At 43.5% G+C, this 26,607-nt stretch overlaps 1 protein-coding gene across 1 annotated transcript in view; it reads right to left on the bottom strand.

Moving 5' to 3' along the window:
- Positions 1-26,607, bottom strand: part of Hgd (homogentisate 1,2-dioxygenase) — a 48,774-nt gene that overhangs the window by 17,781 nt on the left and 4,386 nt on the right. Inside the window, exons 2-6 of the mRNA XM_034515393.2 lie at positions 23,614-23,685; positions 22,628-22,716; positions 18,886-18,991; positions 2,788-2,847; positions 764-855 (exon numbers count right to left, since the gene is read on the bottom strand). Coding sequence (XP_034371284.1) covers positions 764-855; positions 2,788-2,847; positions 18,886-18,991; positions 22,628-22,716; positions 23,614-23,685 — 419 coding nt within the window. The remainder of the gene's footprint in view (positions 1-763; positions 856-2,787; positions 2,848-18,885; positions 18,992-22,627; positions 22,717-23,613; positions 23,686-26,607) is intronic.

Here is a 26,607-nt window from a genome sequence, read left to right as displayed (position 1 = left end):
GCCCCCAAAGGGGTCTTGAAATATAGGTTCCCAACCTCTGTTCTAGAGGTTGCGTGCAAAGCTGCCATGATGGTCTGCTTTCCAAAGAAAAGGCAGGGATATCATTTACTTTTTAAAAACTAAACCAAACCAAACCAACCAACCAAACAAACAAAAAAACCAATCCAGAATATCGGAGCCAATGGCACAGCCCAGCATGTGAAGGCATCTGCCACCAAGGCTGAGAATCTGAGTTTGATCCCTGGGCTCCACATGGTAGAAGGAGAGAAGAGATTCCTCAATTTGTCCTAATTTGTACACACAGGTGCAGTGACATGTACCCCCTTAAAAACCTCAGTATATGAACTAATTACTGTGCAGCAACATTAAGCTTACACAGAGCTACTAGCTATTAGCAAAAGCCAAGTCTGTTACTTTGCCTTCATAACTGCTCATGCAGCAGGACTTTGGGCTTGAACCCTAGGGATCCTTAGAAATTACCTCTATTTGTCCCCAACCTACCTACTTCAGCCGCTCCTTCATCACAAGGCCCTAACCTCCCTTTTCTGCCTCTACTGTTACCTGACATTGTTGTCTATGTCACAAGAGTCTGTCAAGATAGAAATTCTTATTCGTTATCAATAATTGCATATTGACATTTCTCTGAGAGGGAAATAGTTATAAAAGAGCAGTGTTTGCACACATGATTTTACCAGGTCTTCACTCTCTGGCTAATAGGCACTACGGGATAAGTATATCATGTCCCAACAGTTGAGCCTCTTACCGGTTCTCCATGGGGGAGTTACACAGGAAAATGTGCACAGCAAGCCCATTGTTAGACTTGATGTCCCCTGCTCCACATAAGGTGTGCAAGCCCTGGGAGAGGGGAGACAGAATGGGTAGTGCTTAAGAGACTCAGCCCTGCCCCTGGCCCCTGAGAGCCAGGAAGCATGGTTTTGTATTCTTCCCTTTGAGAATGTCCCAGGAGTCATTTGGGATCAAGGCTGCCTGAAATGTATTGACTTATACTTGGTAGGCTGTGTCCCATCCTAGATGACAGCTGAGACCTTGTCTGAACTCCCTTATGGCCACATCAGATGAACTTAGAGAGCATGAAGTCATTTCTTTAAATGAATTCAAGATGGACATTTCATTAGGATTAAGAGAAACCTTCAGGAAGGAGGGGATGTCTGGTAGAAGGATTTTGTGGGGAGAGGGCCTGAAGCTTCCCTTGACATTTAGTGACCCCTCAAGTCTACACTTCCCTGGGAGCAGACCTTTCTCATGAGGAAGGCCAAGCTATTTTCCTCATAGCATAGCAGAAGAAGACTTTGTGACTGACTGCAAGTCTTTCTGCTGTGCGACCAGATGATACATAGCACAAGGAGCCCTGACATAGGGGTGGGGGGGGTGGGGGGCAGAGACTTCTTACAACATCACTCCGCCCCAAAACCTGCAGGCAGGATGCAAAACCAGAGAAGATTCTGCTCCTCAGATATTCATAGCTCTCACGGGAAGCAAGTTTATTATTCTTCTGTCCCTTAATGGATCAGTTTGAGGTTTACTGAAGTGAGTCTTCACAAGGTATGGGGACACTTCTAAGGATAAAGACTTCAAGGTGATTTAAACAGTTTGGGCTATAACTGGGCACCTGGAGTGCCCCTAAGAAAAGCGTGAGCCAAGTTGGACCACAGAACTGTCCTCTGTCCTGTTGGAGCACTGCTCCCTGACAGCTCCAGTCCCTTCACCCACACACTTCTTGCTGTGGGCGCAGGTGTCCTTGTACTGCCAGCATTTGCAGCTACCAAGAAGGCCTGCCGGTTAGTCCTGTGCTCCTCCGCCTGCCATCTGAGGTGAAGCATCTGAGCCCTGGAATCCCTCTCAGGGGCTTCAAGTTCTTGGATGGGAACATTTGTCTTTGTATTTATTTTTACTAATCTGTGTGAAATTTATCATTTCCTTCAAGTATTATGAATGCAGGTGGCAAGCAGCAGAAGTGCCTGTTACTTTGTCAGTGACTGGGACATTTTTATATCATACATCACAGGTATCTCAAAATATCATTTGGGCTCATACTATAGTGACTGGACTTTTACATAGGTCTTAGGATCTAGTACATTAACCAGGAGGCATATTTATAACTACAAAACAAATACTATCGATTTTTAAAAATATTTTTATCATTGCATGTTAGCATAATTGTCTGTGTAATTTGATGTAATTTATTTTACCCAGTCAAAACCACAAGCATGGTGGCTCATAGCAGTAGTTTCCTCACCTAGGATTCAGACAAGAGGACTCTCAGGAGTTCGAGGTCAACCTGAGCAGCTGGAGGAGATCCTATCTCAACCAAACTGAACCAAACCAGCCAACCAACCAACCAACCAACCAGCCAGCCAGCTAGCCAAACACCGTTCCCCCAAACACCAAGTAATAAAAAACCCAACAAAAATAAATGAATACATAAATAAACAGGTTTCACCAAACCATCAAAGGCATCATGGATCAAAATGGTTAAGACCCATTCTAACCCAGAGAAGAGACTCTTGAGGGAAGGGAAAATGTATCCTCATTGGCCTTTCTGTGAGGTAAAAAGCTCCTGGGTGACCTTTGGTGTCAGGAGCCATATGGCACCTGTATGTAAGGCATCCCTCAGCCAGCCCCCATGCTACACACAGGTGGCTTTGTCTCCGCCCCCGCCTCTGGTTTAGGCTGTTGCTGCTGCTTGGCATTCAGATTGCAGATGGCTAGATCACTCACCACAGGACGGAGGAGGGCAGTGGGAAGGCAAGGAGAATATTGACTTACGCTCACAAAGTCCACTTTCTTCTGAGATGCTTTTGGAATCTCAAATGGTTTCCATCGAAGCTGGAAAAAAAAAAAAAATACCCGTACAGGAAAATGACTTCGTAGGGGAAACCATAGGTTTGTTAAATAGATTCAGTTACACAGGGGAAAACGAACAACTGCTTCCTCTGCAAAGTTCTGGCCATTTGTGATTTTGTTATGTTAGAACTGATGATGATCTATCATTTCTTTAAAGTGACTCTCTCTCTCTCTCTCTCTCTCTCTCTCTCTCTCTCTCTGTGTGTGTGTGTGTGTGTGCGCGCGCATGCTGTAAGGGGTGTGTGTTTAATATGAATATAGTGTGTCTTTATTCCTAGTCCTTTCAATTATAAAAATAAAGCCAAGCCATCGCTCCTTCCCTCAGAAGGTGTTTCTTTTAACATTTTGCTCAGGCACATCTGTGAGTTTTGACTGATGCCGCTTTCATTCTATTTATAATCAGCTCCCTTTCCTGGCAAGCCGGCTTCGCTGTGTGGGCTCCTGACACTGCAGGGGAAGGTTCTGCTTCTACTTCCAGCCCTTGGAGTTTTGAATTATTTCCTTAAGAGAGAGAAAAATGCATCCAGCTGAGACTGGATTTGGTAAATGCAGTGCCCGCTTCAATTTCTTCCCCAAACCTTGCGTTTGTCCCCAGGCTGCCCAATAGTTCACTTTAAATCGCAATGATCTTTAATTCAATAATGAACTGATCTATGGAAGTGGGGAGAAAAAAATCAGCAGGTGCAGGCCCTGCTCAAAGCACCGGTGCAGTGTTTATTAATCAATGTAGCATAGGACCTGATGCAGCCAGCCTGGGAGCTCATCTGCCCAGAGGCCCAGAGCACATCTGGAATGACCTGCATCCTGGGGCTAGCTCCATTGGCTGTTACACCTGGTGAAGGCTGGATGGGCAGAGGCTCCATCCAGGTGCTGGACTCTGCTTGTTCTGTATTTTGAGAAGGCATCCAGACAAGAACAGAGGAGCAAATGGAAAGGGTGCTGCTGGGAGACTCACACAGTCAGGCAACATCCATCATTTCTTAAAGGCAAAGGGGATGATGACACTCTGAGACCACTACAAAATGATGCAAAATGTGAATTTGAAAAAGACCACTCAAATTGTGCTTCAGAATGCTACAAAGACTTCAGGATTGATTCTATTCATGATGATACCTCTTGGGTCACAAGGGGCAAGGATCTAGAAAGGGCTTCCAACCCTCGACATACATGTGGGGCATTTTGTGCTGGGTAATTCTTTGTTGTAGGGCTACCTCATGCACAGAGAGATGCTCAGCACTGCCCCTGGATCCTGCCCACAAGATACCAGTTACATTATATTCTTTCAAGCTGTAGCAATCCAAAATATATCCCCTCCCCCATTGTCAAAACATTTCCCTATCTCTTTAAGTCAATACTCTGCTGAGAACTACAGACCTAGCAGAAAACTCGCTTGACAGTAGGAAGGGCTGTAGCTCAACACTGAGCATGTAGTAAGTGTGTTGTTGACCAAACTCAGAACTCTGTGCATGTATAACACATGCCACATCCCCACCCAGGTGCTGCTGCAGCTTTAAGGAGTGACTATGGTCTATTACTAACCATTGCATACTGCCCTCCCCCCACCCCACCCCCGTAACAGTGGAGAAAAATCACCTGAAAAAGAGTCATCATTGTAGATTTCCCAGAGGAAGATATTTAAGTATCAGATCAATTGTTGCCCTGGCAACCATACAGCGCTAACCAGAGATTCTCAACCCTGGATACCCATGAGAATCAACTGGACGGCCTTTGAAACCAAGACCAAATTAAATCAGAACCTCTGGAAATGGGACCTAAGCATCAGCATTTTATAAACATCCCAGAACTCAGAGATTCGGTGACTACTGCACTGCTGAAACAAGCAAGTGCCATGCTTAGAAAAGTCTATCCAGTCAATCAAGCAATAAACCATCCAGCCAAACCAAAGCAATTGTGGCATCTGAAGCCAGACATGGTGGTTGCAATGCCAACTTCTAGATAGCACTGATTTTTAAATAATACAAAGCTTAAGAGTTAGTAAATCTGAGGGGAAAAAAGAGCAAGGAGATTAAGGAAGGAGATCTCTTTCTGTGTGTGTCTGTCTCTCACACACACATAGAGAAAGGGAGGAAAAGAGAGAGTGTGTGAGCACACTGGGGCAGGGAGACAGCACAGTTGCAAGTGGATTGCTGCTGGCTACCTAGCTGCTGCTCTAGGGCACCTGTGCCACCTGCCTAAAGGTTAGATGTCTGTTGTGGGTAGCAATGAAGCCCTGACTTACAGAAAAGAGGCTCTTCTGAGAGAGGGAAAAACTGAACCAGAGGCCTGATGGGTTATCAAGGTCTGCTGTTCAGTTTTCCAATGTCTTCTGTAACAATCCAGCTCGCAAGCCACAAAGAGAGAGAGGCTGAGGAGGTGGGTGAAAATACAGCCACATGCTGACATAGGAAGCCTGCCATCAATGGGGCCCACATTCCGGGTGAAGCAATGCCCCTGGGGAGCCTTTTTTCACCGATGTAAAAAATGATTGCCTCCAAATGACAGATGATACAGGGAGAAGAATAATGTCTCTGTTGGGTCTGATGGCACTGGATTGCACAGAGTTCATGTTTAGACTGTAAAGTGCCTTATCTCAAGAGGAATAATAAAGATGCTGAAATCATTCTGATAAGCCCCGAATCCACAAGAGGAATTCAACTTTGGATCCTCAGGCAAGAGATTTTGGTCAGGAGCCCCGATGTGAAGTTCTGGTGAATATGAAGTGGGCAGACAGAAATTGCCCTTAGGGTGCAGTACAGAACATTCTCTGCTGAGACCAGAATCTCAGCCTGAGCAATCAAATATTTGGGGTTCTGACTCTATCTTAGAGAACCTGACCTAAAGTTGAACTCAAGTAAACTAACAAACTGGCACCTATGGCCAATTTCCAGGTCTAGCATCAGTTTCCAGTTCATTCCCCAACAAATCTGCACCTCCAGGTTACAAGCCTGCCCCTGACACTTCACTTCCTAACAACCACCAATCAGGAGGAAAACGGAAGTAAAGTTTAGTGTTTGACTCCCAAAGCCAGCCAATTATGTTAAAGGCTATAATGGCCCCCCAATCAGATATGTGCCAGTCTAGATGCCCTCTTCTTGCCTCTATAAATGCTTGCCTAAAACTGGGCAGGGGGCCCCCTCCCGTTTGACTGCTTCAGAGATGGCGTTGTGGCCCAGGCTTGAGCTTAAATGAAGAGACCTTATCGGCTCTTAGGTAGTCCTTTGGGGATCACGAACGTTTCCTGGCACAACAAGCCTAGAAAGAAAAGTCACTGTGGTAAGCCCAGGCCATTTCGAGACAGGGTTTCTCTGTGTAGCCCTGGCTGTCCTGGAACTCACTCTGTAGACCAGGCTGGCCTCGAACTCAGAAATCCAACTGCCTCTGCCTCCCAAGTGCTGGGATTAAAGGCGTGTGCCACCACCGCCCGACAAGACTTGGCTTTTGTGGGAAAATCATTTCCTCTGTTGGGTTGCTTTTCTTATATGTAACAATAGAGTCACGGGGTCAGGGTGCGTGGGGGTTGGGGGGAGACAGTGAAAGAACACTTTGTGACTGAAAAAGCTCTTTGATATGGACTGACTCCTCCCCCCCCCCCCCCACACACACCCCAATTCATATATTGAAGCTCTAACTTCCAGTAAAATTGCTTGGGAGATAAGGTTAAATTAAATAATAAAATTGGTATTTTAGGAGTGGTGGCCAAAGAAGAGTTAGAATTCAGGCAGTCGGGAGACTGAGGCAGGAGGATTAAAGGTTTTACAGACCTGGGATATATACAAAGACCTTTTGAAAAGAAAAAAAAAAAAAAAGAATTGAAACCAGAGTACCAAGCCAACAAATCAAACAATTACCTCATTTCCAACGAATAGTCAGAGGAAAGGCTGTGTGAGGACAAGAGGGAAGATGGCCCAGATATAAATCAAAGAGAAAGCCATTATCAGACATTGCCTTTCTCACACCTTGGTACTGGACTCTCAGTCTCCAGACTTTGAAGGAACTCTTCCTGTTATTTAGGTGGCTCAGCAATGGCATGATATAACGTTACAGTTTCATAACCACTTATTTTATTCATACTGTATCCAATCACTGAATAGCTCCTCCCATATGGAATTTAATTAAGACTTTCAAAAACAATGACATAGATTGTAGTGTCTAATACAATATCTAGACTATAGTATATACCAGTGTATATTTACTGAATGGTTGAAGAGAAGAATAAACATAAGCCTGGAGAACATTGTTTATAGAAGTCCAAATGTTATTTCCAAAGGGTAAACCAATTGCTTTTTATTTTTGCAAATTCTATTGGAGAATAAACTTTTATTCACTAAAAGTGAGGTGGTAAAAGAGTTTGAAAAGTGTTTTTCTAAGGATGTTCAACGTTTAAATTAAAAATTCTGTAACATATCCAAAGGAAGGAGACAGAGAATCCCTGTTAACATTTAATGAAAGAGATTAGAAATTCATGCCCAGAGATGAAAAGGAAACAGAAAGAAGAAACCTGAATATGTCTAAAGTTAGAAGACTCAAGTTTGGCTGAATGCTATGAGGATCCCTTTCAATACTGAGATGCCTTGATTCTTTGACACCATTCAAATCTGCCTGGATACTCTGCACACTGGCTGGCTAGAGGTGGGCATATTATTACAAGTTGGTACCATCATCCAAGAACGTTGAAGTCTCTTGTGAGTAAAACTGTGACCATACTGCTTAAGCCAGTGCCAGCAGCAGCTCTGGTTGGAGCAGGTTCAGGATGCTCAGTAGTGTTGACTTTTAGACCAAGGAGGGAAGCAGTGGTAGATAAACTACAGAGTGACTCACAGAAGTCCTCAGCAAATCTGGCAATCTCAGGAGAGAAGGAACTATAGTTTATGTGGAGAGAAATTAGGCTTTGATGATCCACTGGAAATTTTGGGGGTAATGGGGCAAGAGTGCAGGTAAAGAGGACCCAACACACAATATATTTAGACTTTCTAAAGTCTTTCATGGGACTTTAAAAAAAGAGAGAGAGAGAGAGTCACCGTGGATGGAAACCTAGATGCCCATTGTGACTTTGCCTCTGAATGCAAGGCTGAGGATTTTATCCATCATCCAGAGTTCTGGTTTAAATGTGTTAGTCAGCCTTCCATTGTGATAACAAAATCCCTGAGTCACTTAACTTATAAAGAGAAAAGGTTTACTTTGGCTCATAGTTTGGGAGGTTCCAGTGTAAGATTGAGAAGCACCAGGCTTTGGGCCTCTGTTAAGGGTAGAATATCAAGATGGATTTGAGACTAGACCCTGCTCACACTGACCTAAGGTCCCACTGCCTAAAAGTTCACTGCTTATCAGTGCCTCTCTGGGAACCAAGCCATTTCCTATGGTCCTTATCCTGACCGTAGAAAGTGTGTACCTTAAAAGTTCCTATGTGTAGAAAACTTAACCCCATGATTCACATGTCAATGAAGTAGAGCTTTGGGTAAATAAGAGGAAATGAAGTCATGCAAGTGGGGGCCCCATGATGGTATCAGAAGAAGAAAGAGCCAGACCTGCATAGCCTCTCTGTCTCCCCATGAAACACTCTTCACATTATGGTGCAACGAGAAGAACCTTGCCATATACGCTCACCATGCTTAGACTTCCCAGCCCCTAGACTTCATATTAAGTAGCCCTCCATTCTTTATAAATTACCTCGTCTCTGTTATTTTGTTACAGTAATAGAAAAATGGACTTAGTGACTTGACAGTTACTCAATAGTAGGACATTTGAATAGTTTATATGAGGCCTTGGGCTCAATTCTTAGCACTGGAAAGATGGAATAAGATATTTAGCATCTTGAATGAACACAGTGACCTCCCAATAAATGTTAGTGGGTGACTTAATTCTCACAACTCTCTGAAATGCTTATAATTATTGTTTTTCTTTTTATTTCCTTTAGCTTAGCATACAAAAATGGGGTTGGTTGTGATGTTTGCATACGTATTTACTATATTCACAACCCCCATTGCCACCCTTCCCAGCTCTCATCCACATCCTGCTGCCGCTCATCTCTTATTTTGCTGCCTCTGTAGCCAGAGAAGATGGATGACTTAGAGCAGTTCAATTTTCCTGCTAAAAATGGCACTAACACATTTTACTCCTTAACTTACGCCTTTAGTACTTTATTATCAGCCCCCGTTTTAATTTTCTTTCCAAACTATTCTTTATCTCTTTGGTCCTAAGCCTGTGTCTTTTATATTTAATGGTCTTTCAAATTGACCCGTATGTTCTGCTCCTCCGGTGCTGGGACACTGTGTCTCAGTCTGACTCCTAGGACACCAACCCTGCTAAAGACCTTCAGTCTCAGTATCCCTTCCCAATCCCCTGAAGTTACTTCACCTATACAATATTTATCAAACACGAATTTATGCTAGGTTTGGAGGTGATACTCTCTGTACCCCGGGAACACATTACAGGAGATCCCGAAGTGTGAAGGTTCCCCAAGAAGGAAAATAAACAGAGAGTGGAAATGGCTTTGAAAGAGATGTGTAAACAGAAGCATTCCTTCAGGAATACATCCTGGCACAAGGCCCATTTGACATACGTATACATGGAAATAAGAGATACAAGCAGTGAAAAAGCACTTGGTTTGCAGACAACTCCAATATCTTTCCAACCAGTGACATTTAAGTTGATAGAGATGAACTGTACAAAAGATCAAGCAAGCTGTCCAAAACAGGGCCGCACAAGGCAATGTGTACTGCAGTGCTGGCCACTGCCAGCAGATGCATTTAGGGAAATGCAATCCTGTCTATTTATAGGATGGTGCGATCTGAGCTACCAGGGAATACATTCAACAAATATTCGCACTTTTTGGAAATAGGTATGTGCTTGGTGCTGCAGATAAGAGAGAGACCCTGGAGACCTCTCAGACACCCTAAGAAATGCTCACGAGTTCAGTGGAAGAAAACACTATTTATATTTAAGACCAGCTTTAAATTATTTGTGGGATTTTGGTAAATCGATGTTTATAAGAAAAGAGAAAATTCCAGGAAGACAAAAAAAGCATAGAATATCAAAGCAAATCAACTTAGCACATTTTTCTGGAATGATGTTGGTCCAAGTGTTAAGCTGGAGACAGAGCAGAAAGTAGAGCAGTGGTTCTCAACCTGTGGGTCACAACCCCACTGGCAAACCCTTATTTTGGGGAAAAAAAAAAAAAAAGCTACATTATGACTCATATCAGTAGCAAACTGGGGAAAATATCTACATTACAATTCACAACAGTAGCAAAGTTGCAATTATAAAGTAACAAAAATAGTGTTATGGTTGGGGGGGGTGTTTCACCATAGCATGAAGAACTGTATTAAAGGAAAAAAGGAGGAAAAACCAGAAATATCTCAGAAGAAATTTTTAGAGAACTTCCTAAAGTGTGATCTATCCTTCAATTTTTTAAAGCCACCTAGAAAATTCCTCAGTTGTTCAAGGAATTCCTCCTATTGGTTCATCTGACTTGGGCATTTTTCATTCCTTAGGTATGTGTGGCAAAGAGAATCTAGCAAAAGGGAAACTCACTCGTTGATACTTGAAAGTAAGGATGAGGAAGAGTATTATGGTTTGAATTGCCCTCCCTTATTCATAGATCCTTATCTTCAGAAAGTGCTAGAAACATTTGTTTGTCATTTACTTTTTATCATTTGTTTTGTTTGTTTATTTGTTTATGAGACATAGTCTCATGAGACAAAGTCTCATGAGGCTGGCTTCACACTCACAATCCTCCTGCCTCTGTCTCCTGAATACTGGGATTGTGGGCATGTACCACCATGACCAGCTTGGGTAGAATCTTGACAGGATACATAAATTACAGTGAGGTCCTTCGGGGGTGGGGTTGGTAACTGAATATGATTTGAGCTCTTACAAGAACAGGCACAGAACAGAGGTAGAAAACCAAAGAGCGAGATAGCCTCAGCAAGTGCAGTAGAAGAAACCAGTGCAGTAGAGGAGACCCACCTCAGTCTCTAGAGCAGAGCTCTGAGAAAGGAATGCCACAAGATCTGCTTTGGTTTTGTTATGGCATCCTCAGCAAGCTACTGCAGAGAGGAAAGGGAAGACAAAGAGAAAGGAAAGGGAAGAAGAGAGGAGATGGGGAAGGAAGACAGGGAAAGAGGAACATCCTAGTTCCAGGAGACAATGGTGAGGTGATAGTCTAGTCAGGACCTGGAGAACATTTATTTTGTGAGGTTTGAGTCACTGTAATACCATAGTACCAGGGAAGGACAGATTCAGAAAGAAACAAACAAAAAGGCAGATCAGCATTCATGCTTTGAAGTGCTGAGAACACACACACACACACACACACACACACACATAAGCACTTGTGTGCATGCACACATATATACTAGGTAAATTTTATTTTTAAAAGACATGTCTATCAACAGAAGTATAAGATACTGAAAAGGGCACAAAATACAGTTTTTTTTTTTAAAACCCTAAGTATAAAACTATTATACCATGAGCTAATTACAGTGGATATAAGCAAATAATTCTTTCCCTGCTCCACCCTACTCCATGGAGAGCAATCCTGACTTGGATATTCTCACTGGATATCCCTGAACTTCAGTCTCACCACGGGAGGGGGAAGCTATGTGACTAATGCCATCTTCTAGATGCAGGAGGTAGGGTGTACCAAAGTTGAACCAAGAACCAGTAGAAATAAGGCAAAAATCTAGGGGCAGCCGAGAGAAGGAGAGAAAAGATCCTAGCTGAGAAAGGGTTAGATGCTGGGTAAAACTGAGGAAGTGGATCGGGTTTACAGCTTCAGGACACAGATTATATATTTGTTAATGTTTTCAGGAGAATCAGGTTAGGATTGACATGGTTTTCAACTGTTTTTGGTACCTGGTTGCGTGGAACTCTGGAATTACCTACTCGTGTGTGTGTGTACAAGGAACAAAGGGAAAGGAATGAGCCAAAACGTTAGATGTGGTTGATTCTGCATTGATGCTTCTGTGAAAATGTCGGATAAAAACCTGCAATTCATGGGGATAAGGCCTAGCATAGGGATATAGTCCTGTCTGCTCAAGAAGCTGAGGCAGAGGACTGCCCCAGCCCAGACTGGACAAATATAATCAGTCTTCAACTCAAAGACAAATGGGGAAAATGGGTGGTGGCGGTGGTATTTCTTTTCTTTTTCCTTCCTTCCTTCCTTCCTTTCTTTCTTTCTTTCTTTCACTCCTTCCTTCCTTCCTTCTTCCGTTTTTTTTTTTTGTTTTGATGTGTTTTGTTAGGGTCTCATTATATACCCCAGAATGGACATAAACTTAAAATCATACTTTCTCAGCCTCCTGAGTACAAGGGTAAGCTATAGTTAGGGAAGGCATCCTTACACAGGAAGAAGGAGTTAACAGGGGTAGATTGGATGTGAGGGAGAAATGATTTTCTGAAATGTCTGTCAGGACTGGGTTTACAGTACACATTTAGAATAAATGAGACTCAGGTTCGTTTTGTAGAGAAGAGGAGGAAGAGGAGGAAGAAGAGTAGGAGGGTAGGGGAGACAATGGCACCTGATTGTAAAGAAAGAGTTGATAAAAGAAGGAGGAAGTCCTAAAGCATTCTTGGAGGAAAGAGACTGTCACTATGGCAAGATCTGGAGAGTTGGACAAGTTTGACAGCAAAGTTTCTGGGAGGGTTTACTGTTTGGCAGCATTTCTGATAATTTGAATGTTCTGGGACAGAAGGAATTCTATGATGTGACCTTTAATTAATTTGGAAATAATTCCCACATGGTCCAAATCATACTAGTTGAAAACCAAGTGGTACTTCCCCTAGCCCAAGTTTCAACTGTGTCAAGCATCTGACAATCAAAAGTTAGGGATGGTAATAAGAAAAATAAAGGCTGGAAGACTGACTTCTGAAAAGGACTGCTGACTCAGAATGAGAGTTGGAATCTGTAAACTTGAACAGGATTTAGATTTGCTCATGAAATTCTGAGATTTCACACACTAGGGGAAAAGACATGATAAACAAAATTAAGCATACGTTTTTATATGAGTTATCAATGGACTTAACTACCATCCAAAGGCTGAATTTAAGAACGACAAAGAGGTCCCATTAATTCTGAGATGTAGGATCAAATATAAACTAAAGGTGAAGGCTGTGGTGTGATAGTCCCCAGTCTTCTGTGAAGTATCAAGGATGATTGTCAAGACTGCCTACCCCGTGATGCTCTCTGTAGGACTGGGGTTAGATTAGAGGCAGTGTTAAGCACTGCTTGAATCTTCAAAGTCTCACAGATCTTTAATGCAGGAAGTAGGTGAAGCCACTGAAGTATTACATTTGGGCTTTGACAGGTAAAGACACACCTATCATGAGGCTTCAGCCAGCAAGGGCTGTCAGATAGAAGCCTAAATATAATTTTCCCAGACTTCCTTCAAGGGAGCCTGGAGTACATATTTGGAAAAGGTTATGAAGGGGAAGTGATGAATTCAGAATGCTGTGGTTAATTAATGAAGCATAAAATTGGAAAGAGATATTAACTTGTCAAGGAGTAAATGAAGACAAAAGGCTAGATATGTACAAGAATAGCCAGAGTGTATGTCAGGCAAGGGAAGCCGATGGCAGGTGACACAGGTCAAGACGATGGTTAGCTGCTATTTCTATGACTCTAGTGTCACAAAGATACTGTGGAGTTTTGAGGCACATCTCTCCCAGTGTGTGAGCAGAGGAGACACTAGAGGAGAAGGCTGTTTGGTCACTCACTGCCATATACAAAGTGTTCACGGAATGCAAAGCAAGGACAAGGTAACAAGTTCAATAAGGAAAAAAACCACAATGTCAAGCCAGGTGTGATGGTGGCACTTGCCTTTAATCTCAGCACTTGGGAGGCAGAGGCAGGAGGATCTCTGAATTCAAAGCCAGCCTGGTCTACAGAGTAAGTTAGAAGACAACCAGGGCTACATAGAGAAACCTTGTCTCAAAAACAAAAACAAAAAACAAAACAGAAAAACAAAAAAGAGAAAGAAAAGCCACAATATGGTGTTAGAATGGAAGACACAGGAGAGGTGGGGAATCAGTCATTTGGGGGTCTACTAGGAAGTGGGGGCCAAGTTCCAACACAGATGTTCTGGTTTCTTGCCATTGACTCAAACTTTTAAACATAGTAGCCGGAACTTCTTTGTAAAACGTATGCTAACTAGTTGTGAAATAATGATTTAGCATATGTAGCTGAAATCCACATGATTCTTGCTTAGGACAGGAGGCATCCACTTTCAATTTTATTAATTCCTACATCAGTTGAGGTTTTAGAATTTAAATGCTTATAAAGGAAGACAAGGCCAGGTGTGGTGGCACCTGCCTATACCCTTAGCATTTGAGAGGCAGGGGCAGTAGGATCATGAGTTTGAAGTCATTCTGAGAGACATGGGGGGGGGGTTGGGGGGAGGAGAGAGACAGACAGACAGACAGACAGACAGACAGACAGAGAAACAGAAACAGAGAGGAGGTAGGGAGAGAGAGGATCAAACTAGAAGAATTCTACTGATATAGGTTTAATTTTAAAATTCTGATATATGTTAATTTTAATGACAGAGGCCAAAGTGGTAAGAAATAGAAATTAACAGAATTTAACTCAGAACCAATAAAGTAACCAATAAAAACCATGACTTAAATCCAATCACAGTGATGACCAGGGAGGGCCACAGAGCCCTATTCTACACATCAATTTTTGTAACCTCAACCAACCCAAACATGACCACAGCCCTCCTTTTGGGCCGTCCTTCTATCTCTGGACTTTCTCATTCGGTGTTATATTTGACCTCCCCATATATAGCCAGTGAAATGCATTTCTTCCCCCATGTTTATTAAGGAATACCTTCAGCTCTCCTATCCAGGCTGCAGGTGATTGTGGGAACTTGTCCCAGAACCTTGTCTCTTGTTTTTATGGCTAGCACCTGTTATGGATCAGTAAACATTTTATGGCAGAGATCTGTTAGTCTCTACAGTTGTGGTTTCACAGATTCTGTGACACGTGACCTGTACTTCAAAATAACCCTAAGAAGGGATGTAATCACACGAAACAAAGTGCAGCACCGTAGTCATGGAAACAACAGTAGTAAGAGTCGGTTCCCAAGTACCTTATACCTCATGCTTGCAGAAGAGTTGCACTATATATTTTTCTTAAAGGTCAGATTTAAAACCTACTCTGCCTCTAATAAAGTCATATGAAAAAAGTAATGGCCCACTGATGCCCACACTACTACAGATCAGACTATGACGATGCACTGAAGTTTGGATGGTGAAGCTGTTGCTGGATAATGTGCACATATGAGGACCCTGGAGCTCCTGGCCCACCCCATTTATCACAAGTTATGTGACGATGATCTTCACAGACACACTCCTCCAGTCTTCCCAGAAAAAGAGCCCTGTATGCCTTCATTTAGCCTAGCTCAGTTTAGTTTACATAGGAACTTCGTTTTGTGGGTGGCATACACAGAACCATATATCCTATACTTTGTAGGTGATTAAAGAGATTTCCAGGGATAATTTCATTTGTGCTTAAGTTTCTTCATATTTGGTCATTTTATAGCCGCTTTGTTCCTTTGTGTAATAGAAGATTTAGCTCCATTAGAGAAAACTGTCAGAAATATAACTGAGGATTTCCTGTGCCACCTGAATAAAGAATTGGAAAACTCTCTGTGGGCCAAATGCCCTCTCAATCCTCCCACGCTGGCATATAATAAGCACCACACTGGCATTTATAAAACCCATAGGTGCCATGCTTCCTATTTTCCTGGAGAAAATAGAGTCCTGTTGCTAAGCAGACGGGCAACTTGAGTAGAAAACTAGAGATTCTGAATTTTAACTCTAGGGGCTCAGGAAGAGAAACCCCCAAAGTGCCACTTGGGCAGGCTGAGATAAAGCGACTATCTCAAAATCAAGGTCAGACTCAACCCTGCTTCTTCCTTTCACAGGGAGGATCCGAAATGCCCTTATGACTGGGAAACCATCTTGCCCAAGAAATGCCTCGACCTGTCATCAAAGGAAAGGTTAACTGTGGAGAAAGGGAAGAACTAAGAGTCATTGTCTGGAGTGTAGCACCCTGAGGTTACCTGGGAGAGTTTATCTACGTGCTAGAATCTTTGTCCTCAATGAAGTTACTCATCACGCTTCCGCTTCTGGTAACTCGTGATGACGATTTGTAAGCAACCTGTCGGTTGTTAAGTAATCGCTCTGCCAGGACTCCTAGTCAATTTGCTGTCCTTTCTCTTGACCTCTGTCTCTTGCTGGCTCATGCTTTTGCTTTGCCCATGTCACCCATTTAGAGGTCAAACAGGATCTCAGAGAACTAGCACAGAAGTCTATGGCTCTTTGTCAGATAAATGGGAAGATGAAAACCTGAGGATGTTCTGCCGAGTTAATTGTCAAATGATAGAGAGACTAGGGGGAAAGCATGATTGAGGTAAGGAGGATGAGGTAAAGGCAGGATGCTCTGTGTGTGTGTGTGTGTGTGTGTGTGTGTGTGTGTGTGTGTGTGTGTGTGAATTGTGTGCTTCACAAGAGTCTGTCTTACTTAAGTACTGAAAGCCAAAAGTCCTTATTTATGTGGGGCCAGAATTTGCAGAGTTTGGGTTAGAGAGCTAGAGCAGGGCCTGACTTTTTCTCCAGTTGTCTGAAAGGAGATGCACAGTAGCGGGACAGGGAGGGCATTTGCTAGACCACTAAGCTTCACAAAAAGCCTGGCTTGTGGCACAGGCCCCCAGTTCTAACTACACAGCAGGCTGATGCCAGAAGTTCCCAAGTTCAAGACATGCCCAGGCTACACAGTGAGTTTGAGGCCACTCTAGGCAACTTAGTGAGACTGTCTCAAAATAAAAAATAAGATGAGGGCAGGGAAGATAGTTTAGTGTTAGAGGCCTTGCCTAGCACATGTGGAATCCAAAAGTCACACAAAGTTAAGGGGAAATTATTTTGGGGGGAAAAAAAATCCCAGTTTAAAAATGACTAGATAGTATGTTAAGATACATTTTGATCACTCTGAATGCTTCTGTTTCTGTCCTTGAAGAACAGGGTGAGTTGCCTTCAACCATGTAGCCATGGGAAGATATGGAGCAAGGCAGGTAACAAAATGACTAAAAATTTCTGGCTTTTCCCTTCTTAAAAGCATTTAGAGGAAGTACATTTACAGATGTTTTCAGGAATATAGACAAAATATCATGGGTCAAAAAGGAGAAGCAAGATGTTTCCTTGGACTCCAGAGAGAAGTGAGACAGAGGTGTAGACAGTCCTCAGAATGAACACACACACACACACACACACACACACACACACACACACACGAGCTTAATTTACTTGAATATAAATTCAGAGGCTCACAGGAACTACCACAGCCTGTAAGTGACTGCATCAGGATGGCATATCAAAGTCATGTTTTTTTTTGTTTTTTTTGTTTTTTGTTTTTTTTTCCTATTACCTGCCAGGGACCTTGTAAGCATGTTTACACCCACTCTCTGGAACCATTCCTAACACAGCAAGGCTCACATTTTGTAAGTGAGGCATCTGGCTTGAGGGCAGCTGGTAAGTAGTAGGGGCAGGGATGCAACCCCAGGCCTGTTTTTTTTCTCTGTAGGATATCACACCTGGGAGCAGAGGCCTGTACCTCAACTCAGAGACAAAGGAAACACTCTAGCCTTTCCTTTAAAGAATCCTGTCCATTATAGTATTGGGTCATTGCTACAAACTGAGAGTTTAAATATGCTGATTGGATATACCTGTGTGGGACAGTGAACCATGCCACTACACAGAAGAACTGATAAGGTAGTAGCAAAATTCAGAACCCCGATAAAACTCATAATTGAGAATGGCAGGAGTTCCAACTAGCTCTTGATCAGGTTCCTGTCCTAGAGCATGTGACCATGACACCCCACTAAGAGGACACGACAACTGGTCATACAGTATAGAGAGAGCCTAGAGTTCTCCATGCTAACGAGGTATCTAGGGACCCTGCCCGAGTATAGCCAATGAACACCCTTTCCCAGGCATCCCTTCCTGCAAAGGTATTTAATCTCTGGTTCAACTTGAGTAGGTGATATGTATTCTCATCTGTCATGAATGAACAGCTTGGACAAACAAGGACTGTCTCCTTCGTTAAGGACCTGAGGAGAGGCCAGGGGGCCTCGCCTAAGTCTCTGGCAGAAGGTCCCTCCACACTCTTGGCACTCACTCTGAGCTAAGCCTGATTCGCCACCCCTGGCTCATCTCAAGTCTGCAGCTCCCCCTGCCTTGTTTCCAACTCTTCCAGGTTCCCAGCAGACCCAGATGCCCAGCAGGATGGGAGCCCTTGTTCTTAACTCTTCACAGTTCTCAGTGGTGTCTGGGTACCTTGGAGTTTGAGAACCACAGCTCCGCCCCAACCCCTCCTTGTTCTCACTTGGAGAAACACAGGCTGGAACCCCTATCTTAGACTGTGTTTCACCTCCCCGAGCCATGTGTTGGTGTCCCACAAGCCTGACACTCCAGCAGCCAAGAAGGAACACAGACCCCCATACCTGACACAGCAGAGGATGTGACAGAGGTCTGTCACCATAAGACTTTACAGACAATTCTCTCGTTCCTATACTAGACATCCATCAGAAATCTCTCTTTAAGGATGTCAGTATTGAAGGTGTTTTCTACATTCAGTGAGAAGTGGAGGTTAACAATAAAAACCTATGTGCTTACAAGTAGTTTGGCCAGTCTGAACCACATCCCTGCCTATCTACATGGTGTTAAACAAGACAAAGCAAAACAAAGGAAATAAGAATATGCTTTGTTTTCCTTGCTCTATGCTCTCTCTCTCTCTCTCTCTCTCTCTCTCTCTCTCTCTCTCACACACACACACACACACACACACAGAGTCACACAATCAATCAATGCATTTCAAGACCCCTACTCAAATATGAGTCACAAGTAGATATTTCTGCACTTACTCTAAAAAACACTCTAAGTTTTCAATAACTTTGGCCCCAGTATAAGCACTTCTGTTGAAGGCTCTGAATACATTGTGTGTTTCAGTATAGGGAGGCAGCTTACCTGGTTAGGATCAGGGCCAACTTCATCCCAGTTGTGAATGATGTGGCCTTGGTCAATGGACTCAAAGGGCTTGTGAGAAACTGAAGGGAGAATCCTATACAGCCAGCTAGGGAGAACAAGAAAAACAGAAAGACACAGCTTTAGGTAATGTTCTGAGGGACACAGACTGGCTCTGGAGGTGACATCAAGAAGTCACCCAATAACCATCTGTGGGCTTGGATGTGAGAGGCAATAACATAGCACTTCTCAGTAATCGTCTCCTGGCTGTAATTGGTCTTCTCACTTCTTCCATGACCCCCCATTGCTTTTCGGGTTGAGGCTCTGGTTCCTACCTATTCACACAGTGCCAAAACCTGAAGGCTTACCTTTCCTAACACTGGAAGGGAAAAGGAAGCACCATGAAGAATATGTACATAGAGATCCACAGAAAAGCATCACAGGATGCTAATTCTTGCCTTCCACGTCAGGACAGAACATCCTAGATCGCCTGAGAGCTTATAATGAGTGGCTTTGTTATTTGTTACGAATACAAATCAACTTTCTCCTATAAAATGACAAAGTGATTTATGACAATGGAGAAATAATTCCATAAATTCAGACACTCCTGGAGGTGATTGATCAGTTCTTCCACAGCTTTTTCTATGCTATTAGAGGTCCAGCGCTTAACACCTCTCTCACACGTTTCCTCAGATATCTCCAGTGCACATAGAAGCAAAATTGGCACACTGTCAGCCTACTGTCTTTTCCCATTAGTGATGAAGGAGGGAACACATCTCACGTCTTCCCCAGTCAAGGGCGGTATTATAATTTCACTCTTTAGAAATATATTTATTTGTTTTGAATTTTCTGCATGAGTGTGGTGTATATGTGTGATGTGTCAGTATGTATGTGTGCACAGGTGCACATGTCTGTGTGCATTTGGAGGCCAGAGAAGGACATTGGTGTCTTACTCTATCAGTCTCCTTCTTGTGCCCTTAAGCTCAGAGTCTCTCACTGAATCTGGAGCTAGGCTGGCAGTCAGAAGGCTCTGACAATCCTCCTGTCTCTGTGCCCCACAGATTCGTGCAGCCATACTGGCTTTTTCTGTAGGGGATGGGGATTTGAACTCAGGCCCTTATGCTTGCACTGCAGATGCTTTTGCCTACCTAGCCATCTCTCAAGCTCCAATTACTTTAGTCTAAAAGTGGAAAAATAGAATCAATGTTTAATGTGTCCTTTATTTTGAATAAGGTTGAATAAGTTTTGCTTATTTATTAGTCATTTGTAATTTTTCTATAAATTACTTGTATAGTCCCATATTGATTTCAGTTGTGTTTTATTTGGTCTTTTGGGCATTAATGGTGAGAACTTTTAGAATTTTCAGTTCTCTACCATGTAGTTATAAAAGTCTATGCCCATGCTTTAATGTAGTGCATTTATGGTTTACATCAGCTCTTCTTTCTTAAGTTTTGCTGTCTGTGTACGTCAAGCCTCAGCCGCAGGTCTCTTTTCTAGGATCAGATCTGCCTCAAGGAAGGGAAAAAAGAGTCTGCTGAGGGAATCTTGAAGATGAGAAGAACACCGTGTCTCTCTAAATCTTTCTAAGGGTTGACAGGGTGAGGGAGGATAAGGACCCTTCTGTGATAATGAAAGACCTGTGCTCTCAACAGGCTCCAGTCAGAACTGGAGTGAAATTTGCTTGGCTAGACACTGAGTGTCTGAGACATAAATAGGCTAGATTTGTTCCATGCTTGCCTGATTCCTCCAGCTCCTGATACAATGACTTCAGACCCTGGACTCACTAAATCCTTTCAACTCCCAAGAATCTGTGGACTGAGCACTTATGTATGTCTTAGCATTGGCTGTACGAGTCAACAGCCCAGCCCAGTTCTCTTCATCTTTATCTCCTAGGATTGTTAGGACTGCAAGTCACCTACCTAAGACACCTGGCACATAGTAGGCAGTCACTTACTGGACAATTATTGAATTGCTCTCTCTTAATCATCTGGGTTTTTAATCACAATCTAACCATTTCCACATCTGCTGTCTCAAGAGATAGGTGGCACCTCTACTAATTTTAGTTGTCCTAGTGCTCTGGGGCAGTGAGTAGTGTCTAGCTGAGAACTTCAGGCTGACCCACCATAGATGGGGCGGGACATACTTTCCTGCCGATGGTCTGAGTGTTTTTAGAAAACTCTTGTGCGTACCTTTAGGGAGTTGTAAGCAGATGGGTGAGCCATGCCTAGTGTCCCTTATTTTTCAACTGAGTTTATAATAAACTCCCCAGGCTACACTACATTGCCCTGGACGGAGATTTAATTCTGATGCAGGGAATGTTGCCAGCTCCTTAATGAAATGCCAACAGCTCCTTTTCAGCCTCCTGGAACAGAGCTCCGCTCCTGCTGGCTGAAGATACTGCTGAATAATGGGGGCAGGCAGCAGATTCCAGAGACCCGGTGGCCTGTGTGTAGATGGACCACAGAATCAAGAATCGTGGAGGCCAGGTTGTCATACATTAGAATAGATAGAGATTGTTTGTAGGTTACCTTATCTTGTCTAGAGGAAGAGGTTAAATAACAGTAGAAGCAACCTCTGATTGCCTGTCTGATTTTGTTTTGTGTCTTGTTTGCTTGATTGGTTTGGTGACTTGAGACACGGTGCCTAGTCCAGGTTGGTCTCTGATTCTTTATTCTCCTACTTCAGCCTCCCAAGTACTGGGATTACAGATAGTCACCACAGTAATCAGTTTAATCCTTGCTTTTTTGACAAATGTAAGAGATTGTATCTTTTCCCCCATTCCTTCACCTACATTGTCTCTCAGGATCCAATCGACAAAGAAAGGGGGATCTGAAAGGGTAGACGCTGTGTTCAGTACCATACAACTGTAGAAGAAGGAGCAAGGGCTTAATCATGGGGCCTGCTGCCTGCAGAGTGCAATCGGTTAATTATGAAGAGAAGCAAGGTTTGGCACCTATGTGGATCTTTGTGCTGTTGTGCTCACTGGCCCATCTGCTTCTCAGGAAGACTCAGTGGAGGAGAGAAACCCACTTCCTCCTTCTATCTAGGCAGTATAAGGCTCACTCCAACTCTCCTTCAAACTTCCCAAGCCAGCAACGTCATTCTTTGTACATACCTGACCTGAAATCCCTACAATTAGATGTGATTAATTCAAATCACAACACTTAACTGCCTCCCAGGTCTTCAGTGCCTGCATCCAACCTGCTCCATCGAAGTTGATTAGACAGCAAGTTCACTGAGGTAGCTTGTAGGATTAGAACAAGCACAGGACATGCCACACTGTGCTGATGACTGTGCTGGTTTCCAGGAAAGGCAAATTCCAAAGAGGGAAATTCTTATTAATTCAAACCACAAGGGGCCATACTACATGACCTTTTAAGCACTTCAGCTTGGATTATCAGTTTCCATGCGAAGAACATGATGCTTCTAGTCAGCCAGGAAAAATGTCTGAATCTCCTCTGACTATAATTTGAAACTATACAATCCTTAGAGGAGAGTCAGACTGTGGGAAACACTTCTCATGGCGTCCTAGCGAACCTTTGTCATGAAACTAGACTTGTATGCTTTTTGCCCCGTCCAGCTGCTCCAGCTGTTCCCTTGCTTCCCTCTGCCACTCACTCACTGGGAACGAGCCTGGATGCCCCTGATGTGACTCAGAATGCAGCTCACAAGGAGGACCTTGGGGAGACCGTGGCTGGGGGACAGTTCCCACAGACTGTAAGTCGTAACTGATCGCGTTATGTACCTTCTCTTATTGGTGTTCCGTGGACAGGTGAAGGCCGATCCTGAGAGCTGCTCAGCATAGAGGTTGTAGGGGCAGACCTGAGGATTATTCTAGAACAAAGGAGGCAACACATGGCATCACTGCAGTGCCCAAAGCATCCTATCTTCCCATCAACCGGTACAGTGGGGGGGGGGGGGGGGGATCTTGGCTGGAATAGGGAGGCTCTGGACCACTACATGTTACTATCCCTAACCTATGTGTAGTTGGAATACTTTTGTGACTTACCCCAATTAGAGGAGTGATACAGGCTTGTTGTGGAAAAATTTGTAATGTATATGACAGCCCATTACCTCACCAACCAAGAAACTCAATATTAATATCTGTGTATTTCTTTCAAAAAAAAAAAAAAAAAGATCCAATGAGACACGTCGGTCTGTAATAACCAGGAATTACACTATGTCATGAGCATGTCTTTTATTTTGTTTTCAAAAAAGTCTTGATATGTGGCTTAGCCTGCTCTCAAATTTGAGAGCTCCCTGTTTCTGTCTCCTGAGTGCTGGGGTTACTGATGTATGCCACTTTGCCTAGTCTATAAGTACTTTTCATACCATGAAATAGCCACTGAAAACTTTTGAAACTAAACTTGTTTACTATAGTTTTAACTATATCAACTGTGCATATAGTTCTCAAGAAACTTAGTTTCTCACCATAGCTCCCAGAGCTCCTAGAAAAAAAAAAAAATCCTAGACTTGGGGTATAACCTGGAAGCCTTGGAGTTAACCTCACTAATTTGGGGTGGGGCCTTTGCTGTGGCTAATTGCCAGTGTAAATCCAGTTTTAATATTTTTGTTGCTATTATGCTGTAGCTCCATTGTCCTAATGATCTTGGAAATGGGACGGTTCTCCTGCTAAATTTGAAGAGATGTATTGGGAGGAGTTATTGGGCCTTTAGATGTGTCTTCTAGGTCTATGGTTTGGAGCACACCAAATGTTCCCTTCATTCTTACCTGTCCTTTTGGCAGGGAACCTGGACAACGAGGGTCTTCTGAAGCACACTCGTTCCCAAATCCAGAAAGGTACTACATGTGACAGAGACACAAATTTCCTTGTTACTGAGCTGTACTTATTTATTTGTGTAGTTGTGTGTGCACGCTTGTGCTCACACATACATGTTCACATGTGTGGGGTGAATATTTGGGGTATGTGGAAGACCACAGTGATGTTGAGTGTCTTCCTTAATTACTCTTCACCTTCTGAACTGGAAGCTTACCACTAGGCTGCCTAGCCAGTTTGCTCCGGGACTCGTTGACTCTACCTCTTCCAAACTGGTGCTTTCTGAGGATCCAAACTCTGGTCCTCACACTTGAGCTACAAGTGATCAACCTGCTGGGCCAAATCTCCAGCCCTTTCTAGGATTTAAAGAGCATTTTTACGACATTGGCATTCTACAAAGACAGAAATAGTTACACGGGCATGTATTTGTGTATGATGCTCTCTGTATGTAATATCTGCTATGTCTTGGCTGGCAAACCATTTAGGAAATAAATATGAGTTGTGTGCATTTTAAATATTTGCAGTTAAACCGGAGGAATGCTGGGTATTTCACAGACTTTTCTACCCTTAACTGTTCCTGTCTGGTTTTAGAATCTTGCTTTTAATGATCCCATTTCAAGAATAAGCTCTTTAGTTTTGGTTCTGTCTGGAAATTCCTGGGAGGGAGATGGCTTGGGCATCAGTTTGACTCCAAATCAGTAGTAGCCTGCTAGCTGCACATTGCAACTCCTTTTCCTCTGCATAACCTAAAACAAAGAAACAAACAAGAAACCAAAACCCCAACCTGGAAGGAGGTATGGGGATTTAAAGTGACAGGAACATGTTTGTTAGAAAACTCCTTCCATAGGGGCCAACATCATCTGCGTTATCTATAGTGTGTGTGTGTGTGTGTGTGTGTGTGTGTGTGTGTGTGTGTGTGTGTGTTTGTATCTGTGTGGATTACAAGAAAAGAATGGTTAAGGACAGACAGAGAGGCTTTCAGGAGATGTTACAGCCTAAAATCTTTTCAGAACAATGCGATGAGCCTACTATGATTGCCATCTCTTAGGTTTATAACACAGAAGGAAACTTAAGTTTCTCAACAAGGTAACTCACAGGGATTCCCTGACATTTTTAGAACTCCTGTGGCAAAGACTGCTTTATTGATGGTAATTGGTAAAGATCTCAGTGTTCGGGTTAACGGTCTACAGACCAATGCACTAGGGACCTTGTAACTGCTGGTTTGAATGAAGTCAACCCTGTTTCTTGGAAAATGAGTGCACAGCTGACATTTATATGCTGGCCTACAAAACTGTGAGAGCCATGGAGGCTCTAATCTTCAGTTGCCCCAAGCTTTAGATGCATCAGAATCCCATGAGCCTCCTTGAACATTTTGATTCTCTCTCTGGAAACTTATTTACGAAATGGTTGAGTGAAATCATGCTTAAGATCCTTTGGGCGATCTGAGGATGAGTGGCAGATTCTATAACATCTTGACCCAGTTACTGCTCATCCATTGTGACCCAAGACTCAGTCCTGCAATGCTAGCACACCTGACTGTCACCTGACTGTCGTAGGTCTGTCACTGTCTCCCTTCTTTGTCCTTCCATGTTTCTTGAAGGCTGGATCTATGCCAGTTTTATTTACCTCTGTGTGCCCTGTGTCTCGGCCCATGGAAGCTATTCAGTGAGCACCTGTTGGGAGTTTCTCACACAGGACCAGTCCTCAGAGTGCAAGATTGCCATGGTGAGTGGGACTCGATCTCCCTTTGCTCTAACTTAAACAGGGGTTGATTTTAGCCTAGGATAAGGAGAGCGCAGCCTTACTGGGTGAGTGAAATACCACCATATGAGCACGGTTCTTTAAGAGATATAAGAAGGATGGGTGTGGGTGGAGGGTAGGCCCTTCAAAGTTCTTGGCAGCACGGGGAAGAATGAGCTGGATGTAACGGACTTGGATGTGTGAGCGATGATCAGGCCAGCAGTGTCTATATTTGGAAAGAATATGAAATGTTATGACCTAGAAAGCAATGGGAGTGAAGTTATTCATTTGCCATCAGACACAGCTTTTGGGGGTGGGGGGAGGGTGTTGCTGGGGGTTGAACTCGAGGCCTCTTATGCATATGTGCCTTGCCACTGAGCTATATCTCTCAACCCCCACGTTTTTTTTTTAAATCTCTCTGAAAATTCATCAGAATCCCCCCTCCCCCAACCAAGTTCTATTATAATGAGATTTGTTCCAAGCTGCATGCAGTTTGGAATTATAGCTTTGGGATAATGGCAGGGACCATCCACTGCCCCGAATCTCCACTGAGTACAATTTTCTTCTCTCAAAATGAGCCTCATGCTCGCCACCAACAGGACTGAATTCAAGCTGCTGAGAATCAGTAATGACCTTAAATTATCTTCAGTTCTGTGAACAGAATTGTAGATCAGCCGGTGACAGAAGCCGCGGAGGATGACAGAGCCCTCTCTTTGTTGGGCCGCGGCTTTGTTCCTATCTGCAGGGAGGAAGGGAGGTTTGAGAGCTGTCCCAGCCAGCTGGGCTTTCTGGCAGGCAGGGGTGGATTTACTGATTAACCTTCCCTGCTCTTTGGAACCGCTAGCCTCTGAACAGAGGTTAAAGGCGCGTTCGAAGCTAGGAAAACGAGGAGTTAGTGATTCTGAAACATTTGATCTAGGCTGTGCTCTAAGGAAAAAGGAAAAGAATACAGAAAGAACAGCTGTGGATTGGGAAGGCAGCCACCCAGAGCTCTGAGGGAAAGAGGGGGAAAGGGAGGAAGGGACGGTGGGGCAGAGCAATTTTGAATCCCTCCCCTCACCCCCATGGAAGTGCACTAGCTTAAAAAGCAGGTGGAAGTTGCTGAGTCACCATTAGCTGGTTGGTCTTCCTAACCCCCCAGGAGCAAAATTAGAGAGGCGTTTGTAAGAGCCTTTAGATGAGGCTTCGCAGCAAAGGGAGCTGTGTTT

Source organism: Arvicanthis niloticus, chromosome 12, assembly GCF_011762505.2.
Source record: "Arvicanthis niloticus isolate mArvNil1 chromosome 12, mArvNil1.pat.X, whole genome shotgun sequence".
Classification (NCBI taxonomy): Eukaryota; Metazoa; Chordata; class Mammalia; order Rodentia; family Muridae; genus Arvicanthis; species Arvicanthis niloticus.
Note: the sequence above shows the minus strand (reverse complement) of the source record. Positions and strands in the feature narration are given on the sequence as shown.